Raw genomic sequence first — 22808 nt, forward strand, 5'->3', positions numbered from 1 at the left:
TGACGTTTGCTTTGCTACTTCACTGATTGAGACAGAGAACAGGGACAAAGAGATGAGCACATCACAGGCTACATGCTGTGCTCATTTGATATGCAAAAATCACTTTACGTCATCTGGTTTGTCCACACTGACTTCCCATGTGTGTCCAGTACGCAGTTCTCTATGTGGGACACGCTTCACTTTTGAAGTGAGTGGCTGCTGACTCAAAATTACAAAATGACTAGTCTTAGCAAAAGATGATCCAGCAGAATCTGGATGCCATTTACTGATGAAAACAGCAGTTAAGAGAATTGTAATATTTGCCCATATATCTCACTCAAGTCCAGGTCAACAAATAATTAAAAAAATAAAAAATATAAAAGATGAGACAAGGCATGGGCTTGTTACCAGTACCAAGGTAAACCAGGATTTTAAAAAGTTACTTTTTCAGAACCACTTACATGTTCTGTGAAACTGTTGCTACATGTAATGTCCTTTTAAAGCACATCAGATTGGGTGGAGTTTCCTCCACCTGTTTTGGTGAGTCTCTCTTTGCTTGCTCTTCCCTTATCTGTTTGGGTGCACCACCAGTCTCCTACACATTTCTCTTGTTTACAACAAAGTTGGCTGAATGGAAACTAAAAGAGCATTTCCCATAATGCGTTTTCAAAAAGTACAGTATTTCTGCTAAAAGGGTTACACACAAAGCATCACCCAGCCCCCACAGAGGTAGCTCGTCGTTAAAGCACAGGAGCAGCAGCCCCCAGCCCAAGGAGGCACAGGGTGAGATGTGGGGCAGTGAGCCCACCTCGGCAGGTGGAATTTGGAAGGACCAAGGTAGGGAGAGCACATTACCATCCCACTTGATGAGCTAGTCCTTCAGAGGTTAAGAGAGAGGGATGTCTACCAGAGCCATGCTTAGCCCCTGTGTCCACGGGCCAGCCCCACACATCCCCTGGAGCCACAGGCCACCCAACAAGAGCCAACCACTCCAAGACATGGCCCAAGCGCCCACACAGACAAAATCCCACCAAAATGGGCAGGCCCCCTTCTGGCCTCCCCATGACGCCATCAGAGACCCCTAGGCCATCCAAACAACACTAGTCCCCACCAAACTAGCACAGGTGCCAAGGCTGGAGCAAAAGAGGACCCCATTAAGCCCAACCCATGGTGTTTGCATGTGAAAATGTGAAATGTTCAATAAATGCAGATGTGGGTTTAAAGTGCAATAAAATTGTGATTGTGGCTGGGGTGGGTGAGACCCCAGTGCTCGCTGATAGCAGAGTCTCTTGTACCCCAAAGCCCTAAGTGCAAGGTCCATTGTCTCACGAATCAAAACTCTACTGATGTGTAGTGTTGCTAATGTTAGGGAGGAGGGTATGGGTGCAAAGGAGCTGGCACAAATCCCCCCTGAAGGCAAATTAACTTCAAACTTTTCAGATTTTCATTTGCAAAAAAAATCTGTAATGTATATTTTTAATAATGTATATATTTTTCTTCCAGTTCATTAGCACTACTTCACTTCTTCTTACTTTTGCAAACTAAAGAGCAACATGTGTATTAAAACTTAGAAGGAATTTAGAGAACTTTAAAGACTTTCTGAGCCTTTATTGTGACAGAGCAATGTGTTTTTTCATTGACTAAAGTAGCCTCACTTTATACTAACATGAACTTTTGCCTCTATAGGACCCAAGATTCAATGCAGAAGTTGACTTGATCACAGGCTACAAAACCCAGAGTATCCTTTGTCTGCCCATCAAGAACCAAAGAGGAGAGGTGAGGTGGTATGCATCTTTACACTATTCAACGTTTTTTGTGACTAATTAAGAGTCAGATGATTTAAATTGAGACTGGAAAGGAATTGCTACTAATCTCAGTTTGCCTCTTGCTTTACTAAAGAGAGTCAATGCCCTGTTGGAACACCTGGTTTTGCAACAGTTTCAACCATCAAGCTCAGGGGTCTTCAGTTTAAATAGCAGGAGGTCCACTACCTCTCTCATCCAAACTCTTTGGGGTCACAACATTTTAAATCAAGAGACAAAACATATTTTCTTTCATCTTTATTTAACATTTATTTAACACTAGAATTATTTAACAACTGACCAATTATTCATATGCCCATTAAATAATCTCCTGAACAGAAAAGTGCAATCAAATACATGGAGCAATATTAAATGCACTTTGAATGACACAATCTAGCTGGGTGAGTAGACCTGGGGTCTTGGTAGAACAGTTTTGCTCTCTTTGTTGTGCTTGTGACAGGCAGGGCAATTTGCTTAACCTTTTCCTTAAGATGTTGTCCTTCTTTTCCATCTAAAAGTGTTTCTGCCACAGCTCCCAAGCACTCAGTGATCAACTCCCAGTCAGTGAAAGGCTTTTTGTATTTTCCCAAAATCCACTGTACTCACAGTAAACATTTGTATGCTCACTGTTGAGCTGTAAGAGGCCGTATGATTCTGTCGAGTCGTCTTTAAATGTATGATTTTCATCGTCCACTTTACGTATTTTTGATGAAGCCATCTTCTTTTACTCACTCATCTGTGCAACAAGTCATTGTACTATCAGCAAGCGGGAGCTCCCAAGCTAGTAACTTAGCAACCTGCGTTGAAGGATCCGCATTGCTTCTTCTTTGTCACTTTGTGGTGGTTGGCATACAATGATGTGGTGCATTACTGCCACCAGTTGGCTCGGGTTTGGACCAGAAAGTCGCTGACCTACATAGGTGTCCGTGGCACTGTTTGAAAGTCATACGTGGCAGCCGGCAGGAATAAAATGTTTATATCTACATAGTAAACGAGAAGATGCTTTGCGGTTAGGGTAGCAGCATCATGTGCAGCCCGGGGCCCGATGGTCCGCAGGGTTATACCATATTAACATGAGATGTGGGGCAAGTGAAGTTAGACACAGTTTGACAACATGCAGTAATATATAAATGTTTAAAATCAGGTTGGGTCCGGATTGGACGCCATGGTCCACTCATCCATGACCTCTGATCTAGCTGTTTATTTGAAGTTGAAGAATTTGGAAGTATCCTCCTTCAGCATTGTTTTCAGAATATCTAGATGGTGCTACTACCACCATGCAAAGGACGGGTGTCTTTGTGGGTCTGCATCATCTTAGTCCTTGGTGATATTAAACTGGCTTAACAGTGGACAGTAACACTGGTGTTGAACAGTTTCCAGTTTATGTCAAAATAGGATCCTTTCTGCTTCCTTGGGTTTTCCTGAACATCCTAATTAGTTTTTTTGTTCTTCTTAGTATAACGGTTTGGGTATTCTCTTAGATTTTAGCAAAGTATTGATACAAAAAACTGTCAAACCATGTGCCCCACCACAATGCTTCTGTTCTCTTAAACCTCCCACTACTGCCATTACCTATGATGACACATATACAGAAGCCCTGAAAGGCAAGTGAGACAAAAGATTTTTGAGAGGCTTATTCTTCTGTTTGTTGTTGTAATACTTTGCTCAGCCACTAGAGGCAATGAAATAAAACAAGCAACTTTCACTAACAGCTGTATTGTTCAAATGGACAATTAAATACAATAGAATACCCACACATAAATAGCATATTTGTTGCTATCTTTCTTGGGACCAAAACTGTGCCTTGAATATGCCCTTAAAATTGCATATCATATGCATATCACATCACCATCATTGCTTTTCATAACTTTTCACAATAAATTTGAAAGGGGTATAATAGATCACCAGCAAAAAATTTAAATATGAACCCTTTAATTATTTATTTACATATGAATTTATTTATTTGTTTATTTATATTTTGTTGACAAGAGCTGAATAAAAATGCTGGGATGGGCTACAGAAAAATAGCCAGGCAGCTTGGTGAGAAGCCAACAACTGTTGGTGCAATTAAAAGAAAATGGTAGAAGTTCAAAATGACGGCCACTCTCCCTTCGTTTGGGGCTCCATGCAAGATCTCATCTTGTGCGGCATCAATGATCATGAGGAAGGTGAGGAATCAACCCAGAACTACACGACAGGACCTTGTCAATGACCTGAAGAGAGCTGGGACCACAGTCTCAAAGAAGACCATTAGTAACACACTACGCCGCCATGAATTAAAATCCTGCAGCGCACGCAAATCCCCCTGCTCAAGCCAGTACATGCCCAGTGTGTGGAGATCTTAGCCAACAACCTCCTCCCTCAGTAAGTGCACTGAAGATGGGTCGTGGCTGGATCTTTCATCATGACAACGACCCGAGGCACACAGCCAGGGCCTCTCAGATTTCTTTTTTCACTCACCTTTCAGATATTTTGTACACATCACGGTCTTGTCTTCCAATACTAAAGAGTTACTATCATCATTTTTTTTGCCCAGATCAGGTTCTTGCTTAAATGACCACACCCGTGCCGTTAGATTGGAGTGCAGATGAGCTGAACGGAGGTGGAAAAGGGACAGGTTGCATGTTTCTTTTCAAATGATGGGGGAAAGTTGGTTTTGCAATCAAAAAGCCGTGAAAGCTGCATGATCAAAAAATATTATGTCAAAAGGTAACCACCCATCTTTTTTTACACTGAACACTGGTATTAATGCTCACACTCATCCATTGGAATGCTTCCAGGGAACTTTGGGTGGAATTTCAACACTTCCTTCTGGATAAAATAATCAGCTCTAGCGCCCTATTTTATCCAACTTTTTATTTTCCATGTATTTTAACTTCTTATTTAACCTTGTATCTTTTGAGCCTGTTTCTCGTCATTTTAGTAAAGCTACTTTTCAGTATGAAGCTGCCTTGATCCCATTTAGATGTTGTCCCTCTGAGACTGCTTCAGGTGGTTGTGCTTACCTTGTGTCCCTCTATTTTTCTTGTTATTAATAGTTCTCTGGAAAATCTTTTAAACATACTGTTGTGAAACCCCTGCTGATAAAAGTAGGGTTGGGCCCCTCTGTTCTACATAATGTCACCCCTGTCTCTTTGCTACCTCACTGGAATAGTGAGTAGGCATCACTGGCTTAGCTCTCAACTGGTTCAGATTGTAGCTTTCGGAAAGAAGCTTCTGTGTCTGCACTGACACTTTTTCTTCTGCCTCTGCTGCTCTGCCCTGGGGGGTACCGCACGGTTTCTTTCTTGGCTCTCTGTTTTTTTCTTCCTACTTGCCTCCACTAGGTCTAATCCCTGGGATATAGCGTATTTGTTTTAATTTCCATGCAGACAACTGTCACATGTATTGCCCATTAAAGTGTACGGGCATGAGCTCCATGCAGCCTCTACGCAATTTGCCATCCAACTCAGACATCTTATGTTGGATGGCCCTAGGTTTCTTGAGTTTTAATGAGAGCAAGACAGAAATCATGCTGTTCAGACTAAACATCAATAATAGGAGCCCCAACATCAACCTTTCCTCTTTGAGACAGTATGAAAAATGCTTGATTACAAATGTTGGTGTTAAAAATGATTCTTGTTTAAAACTAGATAGCCATGTTAACTCTGTGATCAAATTCTGCTTTTTTCACCTAAGGCAACAGACAGAAATCAAGCCAATTTAATCACGTAAAAAGCCTAGAAACAATGGCTGATGTTTTTAGAACTTCCAAACCTGATTACTCTGATGTGCTCCTTTTGGGATCAGTCAGGCCTTCCTCACTTGCCTTCAGCTGGACCCATAATTTTAACAGGTACAGGGAACAAAGAGGACATTACTCCAGTTTCAACCTACCTTTAATGGCTTCGAGTTCAATTTCAAATTGATTTTAAAATCCTTTTATTTGTTTTTTATTGGTGCTGTCCCAGCACCACTAATGATACTGTTTATTTGTCAGAACTCCTGCATCCATATGTACCATCTCTATCTCTTAGGTTGGCTGACCAGAGGTGTTTGGTCATTCCAAAAACTCATTTTGAACTCATTTTGAAGCTAAACCATTTTAAATCCAGCGCACCATCACATGGGACATTTCACATATTAAACACAAAAGTAATGAGGCTTTCCTGAATAAAAGATTTTCCAAAAATAATTAATTTATTTATAATAAATTCTAAATATTTATTCATGTAATCCAGTCCAAACAAGAGACTTTTGTCTGTTAAGATAGAAGTAATTAAATTTTTAGATTATAGTCAACATCTACAGTCAGTCAGAAACCCTCAGAAACTCAAATACATATCCCAAACCCTTACCATGAGTATAACAAAACTATAACAAACACTATCTCAAATTCACCTATGGGTCAAACTCATAAGTGTTAAATTGCATCTCTTTCAATAGGTGACTTGGGTTAGCGCCACCTAATGGTATGTTTGTTCCTTCAAACTGTCACCCTCGCGAAGTTTAATGCGTTTAGTTGGTTTTAGCTGGTTTCATTAATCCAGAATACTGTGATCCCTAAGCAGTTCCAGTTATGTATGATCCTGTCTTTCAGTAATGAAACAAAAACCTGTCTTTTAGTGAGACGTCCACGTCTAGTCTCTTTGAAAGTGGTGTAGTGTTTCCCAATCTTAAGCAGGATCTTCATGACTGTTGTAAATTCCCTGTTATTTCCGTTAAACCAAGAGGTGTTGTGTTTTAGTTAGGCACCTTGTTAGGTAGCTAAGCTGTGCTTTAAAGAATGTTTCTGCTGGTTGTTTTATGAGAGGTAACTGTTGTACGAAGCCCATTTAGTCAATCAGTCACTCAGTCATTTTCTAGACCGCTTCCTCCATATTGGGTCGCGGTGAAGCAGGCAACAGTTTGTGGGCAGGAGGCGGGGTACCCCCTGGACAGGTTGACAGTCCATCGTAGGGCTAAAGCCCATCTAATGTTTGTAGCTTAAGCTGTTGTATATTTTATAAGCTATTTCCGAGCTACAGCTGTGTGCTAATCTGGTTCACTCACCAACTGAGTTAATGCTAGTCAGCTAGCTGTCTTATTTTGCTCATTTGCATTGTGCATATATATATGTGGTGCCAACTAAGCTACTCTGTCTGGTTATTCTGTCAGCTATTGCTATTTGAGTTGCACTTGTATGTTACTGCTAGAGCAGTAAGCACAGTGCATTCAGTATTAAAGCATAGTGAATATTATTCGTATATTTTATTCCGTGTTTCTTGTGTCTGAGTCTACTCTCTAACCGGAGTTACCGTACTGAATAAAGTGGTTCCAGCAAAACCAAACAGTTTCTAAGAAATTCCAATAATGATCTAGAAGTGTAGCTTCTCTGGCCACTTCATTCTTGTCTTAGCAGTGTATCTGAAGTTATCGTCCTGCAGGAAGACGCATCCATTACCCATCTTTTCTGTTCTCAACCTAGATTTCACAGTAAATGCCCCTGTTCATTGGCCCCTCAATTCGTTAAGGTCTTTCTATACCTCTAGCATAAAAATAGCCCCAAACCAAAGTGTTTTCACATTCTCTTACTCAAAACACAGCAGGTTGAGTTGATGTAAAAGAGCTTGATTTTGGTCCCATCTGACAACATCAGTTTCCTTCCAGATCTTTTCTAAATCATTTAGATGTTTACTAGGAAACCTTTAATGGGCCTTTACATGTTGTAGCAGAGTAGCAGATTTCATCACCTTACAGAGTAGAGTGTTTCCATGGGTGTTCTTGGTGACTGCGGTCCAATTGTCTTCACATCATTAACAAGCTCCATCCGTGTATCTCTGGGCTCATCCTTAAACCTTCTCATGATCATCTTAACCCTATGAGCCCCGATTCTGTGGAATGGTGGGCTTTATACACAGAACAAGTTAAGTCATTAAGTTAACTGATTGATGAATGTGTAACATGAGCAAATAATTCATCTGTGGCAGTCAGAAATCTGCTTGTGTTGAATACTTATTTCACCCAATGACACAACATTTTGTCCTAATTATCTATTCAAATTCTGTCTCCCTGCATTAAAATAAAACTACCATAAAAGTTAGATCATTTGCTTTTGTTTATAAGTGAGCAAACATAGAGAATTGGCAGAATATTAAATACATTTTTCTAACTGTATTTTCCACAGTGGAAAAGAACAGATCAAGTCCTTAAATCATTAAAATACCCCAGAAATGTCAGGTTCATGGCCATGCTTAGTGTATGAACACCTGTGGCCACATCTGGAACAAGGGAGGTAGGAACATCTAACATTTGGTCTGACGAACCAAGATTGACAACAGCCATCACTGAGGTAAAAGATGGCACCAGCAGATGTCTTACAAAAGTAGCTCACCATCTGTTACTCATCCCAACTGGAGCTTCTTAATAGTTTGGTGTCAGTACAAAAAGATTTGATTTTTTTCTTGTTGTTGAAGACTATCCAGTTTCTCCATGCAAATCACCAGCTGTCTCTGTTTCTTTTAATTCACCTTAATTCAGTTTATTTACATAGCACCAGTTCACATCACACATCATCCCAAGGCACTTTAAAAAAAAAAAACAGAAAAATAACTTTTAGATCAACTGAAGGCTTTTAACTGCATTTTGTGGACTTCCTGATAGTAAAGAATTATAATAGTCCAGGCTTGAAGTAACAAATGCATGGACTAGTTTTTTAGGGTGAAAAAGGTTTCAAGGAATCAATCTGATTATGCAAATCAAGTCATTAACTACCAAAATATTTAAAGAGAGGATTTTTATATTCAATAAACCACATTTATTTATTTTTATCCACCAGCCACAGTGGCTGATGGAGAAAGTTTTTATTTCCAACCCTGGTGTACCCCTATGTACCTGAGAGCCTGCGCTGACCAACTAGCCCCCATCTTCACTCAGAAGTTTAACAAGTCTCTGAAGCTGTATGAGGTCCCCTACTGCCTCAAGCTTTCCACCATCATCGCAGTCCCAAAGAAAGGGAGCATCGTGGGGTTAAATAGCTTCAGACCTGTCGCCCCGATGTCTGTGACTATGAAATCCTTTGAGCGTCTGAAGGAAATCACAGGCTCCATGCTGTACCCCCTGCAGTTTTGTTTTACTGAGAAACAGGACGGCAGATGATGCAGTCAACTTGGGACTTCACTTCATCATGCACCACCACGACCACCCAGGGACATATGCCAAGAATGTTTGTAGACTTCAGCTCGGCCTTCAACACTATCAACCCAGACATCCTCCACTACCCAGCTCACATTGCCGGCCTCTTCCTGTCAGTGGTTTACCAGCTGCCTGACTGACCGGCACCTGCAGGTGAGGCTGGGGAGCATCTTCTTCTGCACAAGAACTATCAGCATTGGTGCCTCCCCAGGGGTTTGTTTTCTCCCCATTCCTTTTCTTCCTGTACACAAATGAATGAACCTCATGGGATATGTCTGTTAAGCTCATGAAGTTTGCATGTGACACCACTGTCATTGGTCTTATCCCGTACAACGACAAGTCTGTATACAGAGAGAAGGTGGATAGACTGGTTCACTGGTGTGATCAGAACAACCTGAAGATTAACTCACTCAAGACTGTGGAGATGATGGTAAATGTCCAAAGAATTCCTCTAACACTGCCTCCTCTCACCATCCTCAACCATGGCATGTAGATAACTTCAGGTTACTAGGAACCACCCTTTCTCTGGACCTGAGCTGGTCCTCACACATAGATGTAGTTCAGAAGTAGGCCCAGCAGAGACTGTTCTTACTGTGGCAACTCAATAAGTACACCCTTCTACGGGAGCCGCTATACTGCCATTATTCAGTCTGTCCTGTGTTCATCCGTTGCTGCATTGCTTGGCTTATCCACAAGACAGAACAGGTCCAAACAATTAGGTTTGCAGAGAGAATCATTGGGACTGACCTTCCCTCCATCGAGGATGCATCATATGATGCATCATAGTATTTTTTTTTAAATGTTGTCAAACTCAGCCCCTGAGAAACAGAAAGTTATTCCTGTAGACTTCAGTGCCTCTGATCAAATACGTTGTCCTGACGTGTTTTCTTTTCCTTGGTGTCTTCTTGGTGGATGTGGTCATCGCTGAAGTTTCTAGCGTATGCCGGTTTGCTTCAAGATGTCCAATGATTCTCATGTCCTGCCACTCCCTTTCTGCTGCTAAATAATCCCTCCGTATGTTGTACATGAGCTCTGGAGAAAATTTGCGGCTACAGGACTGTGTCCCGAGTGAAGAATTCTCCTTTCTTCTCCTGTAGCATTTACAAAGTGACGAATCTTCCTCATTTCTCTGTCTCTGTTTTCAAATGTTGTGATGGCAATAACTTCTAATATCTTATGTTCTAGCTCCTCTGCGGCCAGTCCAAAGCTTTCTTTGTCATCCTCGTTAGCTGGAAACCAGGAATGTTCTCGAAAGTTATGAAGTTGCTATCATCAATTTCTCCCGCTTCATCTCCTTCTGATTCAGAATCTGAAGAGAGTACGGCGTTGTCATTGGTTCTGCCGCTGCTCAATTCTTGGGCGATGCGTTCAGCTTGGTCCATCTTGAAGAAACATGTTTTTTTTCAAATAGCAGCTGCTTTAAGTAGGCATGTACTTACTTCAAGCATGCAGCTTATTGGCCAACACGAATAACAAAAGCCAGCACGGAGCAAAACAAAGCTGCTCTATAAACTAGCTGTGGGTTTTCCCTCTCCGAAAAAAAAATATATATGCAGGTACGAGCCGGCTGGGTTTCACGCTAAAAACAGGCCGAGTTTAAACACAAAATTTACAGTTTTAAAAACTTTGAAATTGTCATTTAGAGTACTGAGTGGTTACTTCGTATCTTCAACATGCACATTTTGCAATAAAACGAAAAATCACTTTTTACTCAAAAATGGAGGATTTTTCCCCTTTTTCTCCGTTTGCGCTTCGCCAACTTGTTCCTACTTTACTCATGGCGCATCATAATGGTACTCCCACAACTTGCCTTTTTTTTAAATTTATATAAAAAATGACTATACACATACAAATGGTTCATTTTTTATACTTAAGTGCTTAAAAACAAAGTCAAATTCCTTGTTTGTGCACACAAACTTGGCCAATAAAGCTGATTCTGATTCTGATTTGTACCATCAATGAGACATTGAATCCTGTTTGTTCTGAAACAGTTTCTGACATCTGTAAAGCTGCTCTAAATGAATTACCTCTGTCTTTTCTTCAATATTATTCCCACTTGTTGCAGGTTGTTGGAGTGGCTCAGGCTATTAACAAGAAATGTGGAGAGGATGGTGCCTTCACTGAACAGGATGAGAAGGTTGGTCGTTTAACTGAATAACATCAGTTATCAGCGAGTTGTTTTCTTCCCTCTCTGTTCTTTTATTGTTGCCCCTGTGCTCTTGCAAAAATAAAACAGCACTTAGCTCTCTTTAATTCTTCTGTTCAGCCTTGTCTATGGAATCTTGGCGATATTTTTGATTTGACCATGTCCATAAAGCGCCACTCTAACCAACCCTGCTTTTTTCTTCTCCATAATATCTCCAAATTGAAATCTCTGGTATCAAAAGGTGAACTGGATATGATTGTCCAAGCTTTTATAACTTCACACCTAGAATTGCAAAGATCTTTTGGACATCTCTTCTCATATTTATGTGATCAGGATCTCGTAATTATGGAAAAAGATGTCATAATTATGACATTGCAGCTTCTGATTCAGGAAAAAGTTAAAGGGCAATTCCACCTAATTTACATTAACTTGAGCATGTTTAATGTACTCCAACTCAACAACTACTGTACTTAGACACTTCAAACCTGGACTAAATTGTTCTCCACTAATGGCAGAATGTTTAAAAGTCAAGTCAAGTTTATTTATATAGCGCTTTTCAGCAACAGGTCACTCAAGGCGCTCTACATAAGGAAAAACATTACAATGAAACAGAAAATCAAACAACAGAAAAACAAATCAAATGACATTAATAATCCTTGCGGGTTTACTGGTAAGAGCTGGTTCTAATATAATCTTTCTAATAATCTAAAAATCTATGAATCCTTCTAAGCAATCTAAAAGTCTATTGTAAGGGAAGGCATCTTGTGCTGAAACTAAAGAAGCTGGGTCATTGGTGTAAAAACAGCTTAAGTACAAATTTTCAAATACTAATAATATTTGGCTTTCACTGGTAATCCTCCTGAGAAATCTGAAAATCTATGAAAAGTAATGAAATCACACAAGGTTCTGCCATTAGTAGAGATCAATCTAGTACAGGTTTGAAGTGTGGTTTTTGAGTTGGAGTATATTAAAGATGCTCAAGGTAATACAAAATTAGGTGGAATTGCCCTTCAAATGTAAGTCATAATTACGAAATCTTTTCACATAATCACGAGATCAGAATCTCGTGATTATGAGAAAATGTCATTTTTTTCTTTGGTGAATGCAAGAAGCTTCTGTACAAAGATGCTATAATAATTAGAAAAGTTAAACGCTCACAGCACTCAGCACCCAAGAGCAGAAAGAGGCAGGTAGCCTCGGCCCTCGAAGGCTCCAGTGGTGAAGCCACAGGTAGCAGTCCAAGGCAGGCAGACACCAGGCACCGCCACAAAGTAGCCATACACGCGACACAAAGGAAGAACAAAAGCACCAGCCCTATGCCAGAGAGGCACACCCTGCCTAGAACATCCTTAAGAGCCAACAACCACAAGTCAGGAACCCGCCATGCCGCAGCATGGTCTGAGCCCCCACACAAACACCACCACACCAGCATAGTGCCCTCTTACTAGACTCCTCTGCTTGATGGCAGCAGATTCTTCTCAATTGTGAAACACTTTGTAATATTGTTATATATAAATTACTTATTACTTTGTTACTTTCCAATTTACTTCCTAATACATGGTACACACTTATTATTTTCCTTCCCAACAGGACTTCTCAGTCTATCTGGCCTTTTCAGGCATCGTTCTGCACAATGCACAGCTGTACGAGACCTCCCAGCTGGAAAACAGACGCAATCAGGTAAGTGTGATTGTTTGGGAAGGATCACTTACATACAGGTATAGCTTAGTGTGTGATATGATGAACGTGTTTGTAAGTGCAGGTGCTGTTGGACCTGGCCAGCCTGATCTTTGAGGAGCAGCAGTGTCTGGAAGTTTTGTTACGGAAAATTGCCGGAACTATCCTGTCCTTCTTGCAGGCTCAGGCCTGCACTGTCTTCATTGCTGATGATGACTCAATGGTCAGTACACACACACACACACACACACACACACACACACACACACACACACACACATATACTAATGATCTACCACTTGTATGATGCCTTGTAAAAGTATTCCCAGCCTGGGAATGTTTCCCCATGTTGTTATATTATTATTGTGAGGTGGAAAAAAAAGATGCATCATTTCATTTTTTTTCCCAGATAGCTAATCTAATGTGTGTAAATAACTCAATGGAGCTGTTCTGTGAAGGCCTCAGAGGTTTGTTAGGGAACATTTGAAATCCGTTAAATCAATTAGACATCATAAAGAACAATAAACATAGAACTAACACTGCTCATCACCCTGAATTTATTCCAATTTGAATAAATAACTGAATCTGACTGCACTGTTCAATGGTTAGGATTAATTGGAATATATGTACCTGACTTGTGAAGTGACTTGAGACGACTTGTGTTGTGAATTGGCGCTATATAAATAAACTGAATTGAATGGAATTGAACACACCATCCTCCTGGTGAAACATCGTGGGGCAGCACTCGGGGAAACGTTTCTTCAGCGGGGACAGGGAAGCTGGTCAGAGTTGACGGGAAGATGGATGGAGTTAAATCCTGGACAATCCTGGAGGAAAACCTGTTAGAGACTGCAGAAAACGTGAGACTAGGGTGGAGGCTCACCTTCCAGAAGGACACCACCCTACCTTACAGCCAGAGATACAATAGAATGGTTTAGATCAAAGCATATTCATGTGTTACAATGGCCTAGCTAAAGTCCAGACCTAAATCAAACTTATAATATGTGGCAACACTTGAAAATTTAAGTCTTGTGAGACTGATCCAATCTCATTGAGTTTGAGGTATTTAGCAAAGAAGAAAAAGCAAATATTCCAGTCTGTAGATGTTTAAAGTTGGTACCTACCCCAAAGACCTGCAGCTGAAACTGCTGTGAAAGGATGTTCTGCACAGTGACCCAGGGGGCTGACGTGGCAAAATTTCTATTGGTAAAACAATCTGAAAATCATTTTGATTTTACTTAATCATTATGAACTTTTTTGTTTTGTTGGATCACATGAAATCCCAATAAAAATCACTATCACTGAAGGATGTGGGTGTAGTGTGACAAAGATCAATAGGTATGACTGCTTTTGTTAGGCTGCATAACAGAGTTGTTTTTCTCCTAATACGTATAAATACAAACTGCTCCTGGGATAGATTGTAAGGGGTCATTTAAATGAATTAGTTCTTCTGAGGGAATTGAAATACACTCAGTGCCCTCAAATGCCTCCATGATGAGTTTCATTATTGCACATGATGGATGAGTGGCAGGCCATGCTGAGGTCATAGCTAAATATAAACATCCACTTTTCTATAATAATGTGAGTAATGATTGTTGCAAGAACAAACAGTGCCATTTATTCCTGACATCTTTCTTTCGTAGTTTTGTTTAAGGACTGCCAGTAACCAATTAAATGCCAAGGCTTTTAACGGGTTGAACGTCTGAGTTGTTGAACTACACAGATTTTAGATATTTCATATGAAGACTAGGTGTAACCCTGTGCTAAAAACAAATATATAAATATTAATTTCATATCCTATTGTGCTCAACGAGATTAAATAGTAAAACTGTAGGAGTCATTAAGAGTCTGAGGATTCTTAGATCGATTGCTTTTGACAGAACTGTTTTGCGCCTGCGCAAAGAAAGTTTGGATGTTCTTTTGAATAAAACGAAATGGGGGTAAAGACGTCGGCTGCGTCTCCCTCCTTCATTTAACTCAAAAGTGACCATGTACCTCTCCCAAATTGCCAGTGTAGAGGGTGCAACAGGTGCCGTGGTGCTGCAGAGAGGAGAGGATCATCATTCACTACTACTCCCGCATCATTCATTGAGTCCTTTGTATGGGCTGTAGATTCATATATATATATTTCAGTTAGTGTGCAATGAATCTAAAATATATGAATGTTAAATTTTCATCATGACATTATGGAAAATAATGAACTTTATCACAATATGCTAATATTTTGAGAAGGACCTGTAGACTTCTGACCTCAGTGGCTGCATTATTTCAGTGTATCCAGTTTCTTTCAGATAGCTGTTGGGGAACACCTGTTTCTTTATAACTTATTGTTGTCCTCTGAGGTAAATTATAATAAAAAACTGCTAATTTGCTCTTCTCTCAGTTCATTTTACTAACCGTTATCTGTAAATGTAAGAGGAAATTTCACACATTTAGTCTGGGTAATGTTAAAGAAACATAGGCTGATGGTACTGCAACTGGGTGTACAGATGAATATTGAATTATTAATGGCTATGCCAGACAAAGTATCAGTGTGAACTACATTTGAAAGGCATTGCACACATGCATTATATCACAGAGTCACTTCTGAACTAGATTTTAAACAAGCACAGTGCTTGTCAATTTTTGGGACACTGTGACCAAAGGTTTTGAAACTAACACATGGGTTTTGTGCTTCAACATTTTTTGTCATTTTACGGTTTGGTGATAGACTCACATGCAGAGAGAAACTAAGGTGAAACTGAGTACTTAAAATAACAATAAAATAATGATAACTTATACAATGTTCTTCCGCACAGAAAACAGACATTAAGCTTAGGAAATGTAACGGCATGGAACTAGCAGTAAAACATAAGAATAGGATAGAACAGAGAGAAGTCAGGAGTATAAATACTCAGGCAGGGGTGGAAAAAGAAGAAACCGAAAAAGCTAATTAGAGGAAATGTGGAGCAGCTGTGACAGAGTGAAAGCAGGGAAGCTGATGGAAGGAGAAACACAGCTAAAAAAATAAGCTCTGATACAGTAGTAAAATCTAAAGAATAAAAACTGTCAATTGCTGTGTCTTATAGAGAAATGGGGTTAAACACAGAAAGACAGAGCCATGTGAATCCTCTATAGAAAGAGAACACGAAGGTAATAGCAGCAGTATCTCAGCTGATGCCCCACTAAAGGTGTCACAGCCAAACTAAAGGGCAGGTCAGGTGTAACTTATCTGAAGAGAAAAAAAAGAGAGAGAACATAATGTTAACTCCAGAAATGCTACTGATAATACAAACTGGAGAGTAGTAGGAGAAAGTAGCAGAGTGAGGAAAAAGTGATTAGTATGCCCCCCAGTAGCCTAATCCTATAGCAGCATAATTACAGAGATAGCTCAGGATAACCTAAGCTTGTCTAACTTCATCAAAAAGGAATGTTTTAACCCTGTGTTAAAAGTAGACAGGGTGTCTGCCTCACAGACTTACACTGAGAGCTGGTTCCACAGGAGAGGAGCCTGATAACTAAAGGATCTGCCTCCCATTCTACTTTAAGAACCTCTAGGAACCTCGCAAAGACTGTGCTCTGCTCAGACCAAAACTGAACTATTTGGCCATGCATACAATCCCAAACAACGCCCCCATCATGCAGAGGGGATATTTTTTATTAACAGAGACTGCAATGCTGATCCGAGATGATTGGAAAATGTATGAGGAGAACCAGGAGAACCTTTGAAGAAACAGTGTTAGATGCTGCCAAAGTTATATTTGTTTTTATCATGGATGTTGTGTGTTTTGTTTATTAAATGTGTCGCTCCCTTTGTGTCCACCTCAAACTTGAAAAAGAAATGTTCATCTCAGTGAACCATTTTTTACTGAATAAATAATGGATATGCATAAGACTTGAGACTAAAGATAGCCAGGGCTACAGTTTATTTCAAATCATATTTATGTAATCCAATGGCCCAGTCAAAGTCCAGACGTAAATCTCGAGAGTCTCTGACAAGAAATAAAAACCAGTGTTCACAGACACTCCATCCAGTCTGATCGAGCTTGAGCGTTGAGTGTTAAACGTTTCCAGGGAAATACTTATGTTTGTACAGCAGTTTATCTTAGTGGTCAGGTTTTACCTACCTCATCCCTCGTATTATAAATCATTGCTTCATTCCATGCATATAACCAAGCTGATGTAGCCTAAGCTCGAATGAATTTGTCCCTCTTATGAACTCACGACCCAGACAAGCTGTTTCCTGATCTGTTATCTCTTTCCCCTCTTTTTCTCTATTCGGGTTTTTTCCTTACCAAACATTTACTCTGAGATTAAGGACTTCTTTTGCCTTTATCTTCCACGCAGCCCTCTGTATACAGGTGTCAGTATTATATGTCTGTAGTTTCTCAATTGAGGCCACAGCTCTGTGGAAAGGAGTTTCTGCCTTTGGAATTGGGGTGAAGGGCAATCTGGAAACTGACTGCACCAATAGTAACGGCATGAAAATGTTTGCTCACTTTACCTCATTTCATTTTCATGATGTGTGCGGTGTCAGTTAGGAAACTGTTTACCTGTGTGCATATCTGTCTGCAATATACTTTGAATGTATATAGTGTAGTTTAATGTGGACATGTCGGCATAAAGGCCAGGACACACTAACCTTTAGTTGACATCTTTATTCCGCAAAAAGTAATCTGCAAACTTGTTTTGTGTGGTGCTTAAATTGCTCCAAAGAGACAGCTGGTTGTTATGTGCTTGAATGTTACTTCACTCTTTCTCAGTGTGTTGGCATTTGTAGTATACATATGCCTGGTGGTGTTTACATGAATTCTGTGTAATTGGGTCTGACATCTGTCTCACCACTGTAAATGGTTCTTCCTCCTTTAGTTTAATTGTCAAAATAAATAAAACCAAAAATGGACACAGGTCCCCTGAAGCATGTCTCAGAGTGTTTCTCTGCACGCAATCTGTACACTGTTTTTCCTTGCAAGACCTTCTACTTGACCAGCAAAAAAGGCAGTTTTCTTATATATTTATGTTGATATTAATATTCTTAAACTGTGGGCACATGCCGATCCTTTAGCATTCATACCCCTCAAACTTTTTCACATATTGCCAAGCATTATTGTGAATGGAAAATGCTACATTTGTTTTTGTTTTTATTTATTTTTTACAATCAACAGTCTGACAAGTGCAGAGTGCTCAGCCAGTCAACATTTTGCGGAATCATCTTTCATTATAATTACAGCTGCAAGTATTGTGTGGTATGTCTACATCAGCTTTACACATCTACAAATTGAATGCCCATTCTTCGATTGTTGAATGGAGACCTTCTGTGAACCTCAGTTTTAAGGTTAGCTAGAACAATTTAACAATGCTTTCTGTATGATCTACATGTGAGAAGAGCCTTTTGAGATAGAAGAAGCCTGGCATCAGAATAGTGCTGTTCACCGAGCCTACTTTTGGTGAAGCAAAGGGCGGCAGATCCGCAGAAGTCCAGGTTCATTGTGCTGAGATGGAGCAGCTTGTCATTGATGAGAAAAAGAACACAATGGTTAATATTTTAAATTGCATTCAATGTTTGGCTAGGTTTTATTGTTTTTTTTGTTTTTTTTCCTGAGCTGAATAGTTGTTGGTTTGTGCACCGCCGTGTTAAATAACGCGCCACTCTCGTGAGAACTCAGCACATCCTCTACTGTTGGTTTTTCATTTATTTATTTCCATTGTGTCACGCTGCCTTATGCATGCTCATGACTGTAAAATGACTCAAGGTGGTTTTTGGTTACATTTGGCTAAGTCCTAATAATTCTGGCACACTATGTCATATCGCCTTTGGTGTCAGAGGCCTAGTAAGACATGATGTCATAGAAAAGCAATGCTCTGGGATCAGCTTACTGCACATTTGATAAAGCAGCATAGACTGTTTGATCACCACATAAACCACATGAAGACTGCAGCGCTCACATGCCATGCGTTTTGCGACGGTGGCTCATGTGGAAGGGGCAGGTCAAAAGTTTGAATGAATCAATCGCCGATTGTATGGCAGCCTCACTTCATTCAGTCTGCCCCAAGGCAGCGGTGGCTACAATGTAGCCTACCACTGTCGGTGTGTGAATGTGTGCATGAATGGGTGGATGACTGATTGCAATGCGAAGCGATTTCGAGTCCTCGGACTTGACGAAGCGCTTTACATGTGCAGGCCATTTATTTAACATGTGCACCACTGCTACAGTATTAAATGCAGCTGTGACCCAAACATCACAGCAATGACCCAATAATAACATCACCTAATCTCATGCAACACTTGGCAGGCCCTTCACTCATTTTGTTATGCTGGATGTTTTAGACTCAAAGTGATCATTGAACATGACCTTCATTCTGCCTGAATCCTTAAATATGAAACACAAAATTAAAGTAGATGCTGATGTCATGGCAAAGTACTTTACCCAGTCCTGACACAGTTGAATTTTGTAAAGTCCACTGTAGGAAATTGATTATCTGATTATGAATATTTATTAAAAAATATAAATAAAAATCAGAATTCATTCAAGTTCTAACCAAAATCATTCCCAATGAATAGATATTAAGAGGTACACTATGGGGTTGTGATTATTGGGCTAACAGCACCTAATTAATAATTATTAACCAAAATCCCACTAAATATAACGGTGTTATCAACCATTTCACCAAATGGGGTGAAATAAGCACTAACCTTAGTTGACAGAAAAACACTTTTACTCAAAATAACACCTTCTCAATATCTATGCGAAAATTTATTAAACAAAATTAATCCCTCTTACAACCAGACTATTCAGTGCAAAAAAACTTTCACCTAACTCACTCACTAATCTACTGGTCGAGGAATTAATAATTAAGAATAGAAATGCACACTGAATGTTAATGAAGATCAAACTAACAATTTATGAGCAAAAGGGGGAATATAGAATCAAGAAACAGCGATGGGTCTTTACCCCGTTGGTGATGTGTTCAGATCAACAGCCGTGAGCTTCTTAACACGGCACGAGGAGCTGATTCGAACAAAGCGTCATGAAACTTCACGCCGGACACAGCAGCAAAAAATGAGAGGAGCTCGGATCGCTGACTTACTTCAAATAACTTCAATATTCCAACCTTAAACTCCCAGCTGATTTAGGATCGGCCAGCCCAAACACAGTAAAAGCACCAACATTCAATAAACTTTGCATAGGAGCTCTCACAGTTTATAACAAATCGTGTCAGGGAAGCTTCAAACACAATGCAGCACCAGCATTTAGAAAAACCTTGCATGCAACGTACAATTAAACACATTGAATTAAAACAGTGACTTACTTCTAACCTAAAAGTTAAAGAAATGGCGAGGATCCAACACCACACTTTTGATTCCAACACACATGCACTGTTCAGGGGTGCGTCAAAAGCAACAGGCATACGTCCAGGACAGCACAAAGAAAACTTTTTATTAACTGGTGTTTTATACATAATCAAACACTTAATATGCATGAACTAATTTTTTTTTTACTGAATTGAATTGAGCTGTCCAGGGTGTACCTGCCTCTCACCCATAGACTGCTGGAGATAGGCACCAGCTTCCCCGTGACCCACTGTGGAATAAGTGGTAGAAAATGACTGACTGAATTGAATTGGACTGTAAAAGACAGTTTTTAAATGAGACCTGTTGGCTTTCTCAGAGTAGTAGAGAGTAGAGCATTTCTTTTGCCAGTTGGGACCATATACAGTATCCATTCATCCATCCATTATCCTGCCACAGAATAATCGGTCCAAGAGGAGAAATCAGATACTCGCTTGCAACACACAATACCAGATCCCTCTATCAGCCAGAGGTTCCACTGAAAAGGAACTATGGAGGCTTCCCCAAACAAACCCATTGGATTGTTGGAGGCAACATTAGCCACATTTCCCACTGGTGCCCAAGCCGGCCAATAGATACCTATGCATTCCTGCCATAAGTGCTCCCGTCAATCGGGCATCTAGTATATTTGGGAACATTACAACGTGCTAAAGGTCTGCACTTTCAGCAGAAAGAGTAGACAACATGTATCACTGGCTCCCAACCTATAAAGTCAATTCAGGAGAGGGCTGGATCATAGTCACATTAGTAAATAAAGGGCTTTGTGTTTTCGCTCAGCTCCTTCCTCACTTTAACAGACTTGAGCCTCACCTGAATTACTGCAGACGAAGCAACCATCCTGCTCATCCATCACTCGTGAAAAAGACACCAACATTCTTAAGGTCCTCTGTTTAAAGAAAAGTCTGACCCCCAACCCAGTGGCCTTTGGGATTTGTGAACATGTGAATAAGATGAAATAAATGTATGTTTTTGAGTTGTATGAGTTTGGACAGTCTAACATTTGTTTTAGTTGTTCAGTTGCATTGCTCAGCTTCTTCACAGTTTTGTGTTGTTAATCTAATAAATGCATAAAAGAAACAGAAATTCATGCGCCTCCCAGTGATTAATGCTGCTGTTTTTTCTCGTCATGTACGTCTTTCATAGATAGCTCCAAATATGTACTGGATTTGTTCCAGTTTTCCAATGTCTGTTCCAGTTCTCCATTATCCCTTGCTATCCTGTCATAAACCTTCCCTTCTGCCACAGACTCCAATAAATGTCATAACATTGCTGGCTCCTTTTTGTGTTTAAAACAGCTTTATTGGCCTCACCTAGATAGATCCAATGACACAGAGCAAAGCTGTGTGTACAGTATGTGTGCACTACACTGGGAGGCACGTTTTTCCAAAGCAAAGAAGCTTCTTTCAGCTTCAACATCCTGTCCCTACCTTTTAGATGGAAAAAAATTATCAGGTTGAGAGAAAACAAGTCCCTATAAGAGGGGGGGGAGGTGAAAGAAGTGCCGGAATGTTGAAAAAAAACTATTTGAGGCTTGAGGCAAGGCTTGATTGGTAATAGACCCATTGGGGTCACTGCCATTGGGCTTTGTTGTGATGGGGGGGGGGGGCTTTTTCCCCAGAATAAGCTTGAGTGAACCAAAAACCTGTATGTTTTCTGGTCCGGTAGCAAGTTTTTAAAGTCAAAGAGTGGGAAGTAGAAGGAGTAGTCATTTTGCAATCTGAAAGTTGTGATTTGGATTCCAGCTTCCTTCTGTCATATGTTTATGTGCCCCTGGGCAAGGCCCTTAACCCCAAGTTGCCTTTCAATCCACATATCGGTGTATGAACCTGTGCATGTTTGTAAGTGCGATTGGGTGAATGTGGCTCTCGTGTAAACTGCCTTGAGTGGTCTGTATGACTAGAAAGTGCTATATAAGTTCAGTCTATTTATTTTTTCCCCTATTTTTATTCTTTTTGTAGAATTCCTTCTCCAGTGTGTTTCACCTGGAAAATGAGGAGCTGGCTGAAGTCCTGAATGCTCCCAAAAGGTAAGAGGATCCCCTTAGTTGTAGGCTGTCCCACAGATTGGTTCTGCTGCTGTTTCCACTAGTCACATCAGATGTTTCCTTGAATTTGCAAAATTCCCTTTTCCCTCTCCCTCAGAGGCCATTAGATGATGTTTGTTTAACAGGCACTTTTCATAAAGTTTTATTATCATCACATGGAGGGAGATGCAACTCCTCTGACACAATATTTAAAGAAAAAAACGCAGCAGCAACATCCTGTAAAACCAGGTTTTGCTGCCTCCTATGGTGTTGCTGAGGTCTCCTTCTTATCCTTGCCTCACTCTTTTTCTTCTTTGGAACGCTTTTGGTTGAGGTGAAAGCTCATCAGTCACAAGCTGCTAATCACAACAGGACGTTCTTTTTACTGTCTTGGATGCAGTCTGAGAGCTTTCCAGCAAAGGTCTGTCACACAGAGACACTTGGTTTGGTGTCGGTGTGACTTTTCTTTGCAAGTGACCGCTTAGTTGCAGGTCTTAATAATTCTGCAAGTCATGGGGATATTCACACACACTAAACGTTGCACATTAATCTTGTACACATTAATGATGTGAATAAAATTAATTTAGTTATTTGATGCTAATTTACAACAAACCATTGCTATTGTTGAAATTATTCTGTTTTCATGTTGTGTCATCTTGATGTAGTTAAGTTTATTTCTCCAGTGTAATGTGTGTCTAA

At 40.2% G+C, this 22808-nt stretch overlaps 1 protein-coding gene across 4 annotated transcripts in view; it reads left to right on the forward strand.

Annotated features, from left to right (window-relative positions):
- pde5ab (phosphodiesterase 5A, cGMP-specific, b) overlaps window positions 1-22808 on the forward strand; it is a 105652-nt gene that overhangs the window by 40631 nt on the left and 42213 nt on the right. For all 4 annotated transcript variants that reach the window (XM_047384900.1, XM_047384901.1, XM_047384902.1 and 1 more), the window contains exons 4-8: window positions 1666-1755; window positions 10999-11070; window positions 12670-12759; window positions 12842-12979; window positions 22045-22112. In XM_047384900.1, the coding sequence (XP_047240856.1) occupies window positions 1666-1755; window positions 10999-11070; window positions 12670-12759; window positions 12842-12979; window positions 22045-22112 (458 nt within the window). The remainder of the gene's footprint in view (window positions 1-1665; window positions 1756-10998; window positions 11071-12669; window positions 12760-12841; window positions 12980-22044; window positions 22113-22808) is intronic.

This window comes from Girardinichthys multiradiatus, chromosome 14, assembly GCF_021462225.1.
Source record: "Girardinichthys multiradiatus isolate DD_20200921_A chromosome 14, DD_fGirMul_XY1, whole genome shotgun sequence".
Lineage (NCBI taxonomy): Eukaryota > Metazoa > Chordata > Actinopteri > Cyprinodontiformes > Goodeidae > Girardinichthys > Girardinichthys multiradiatus.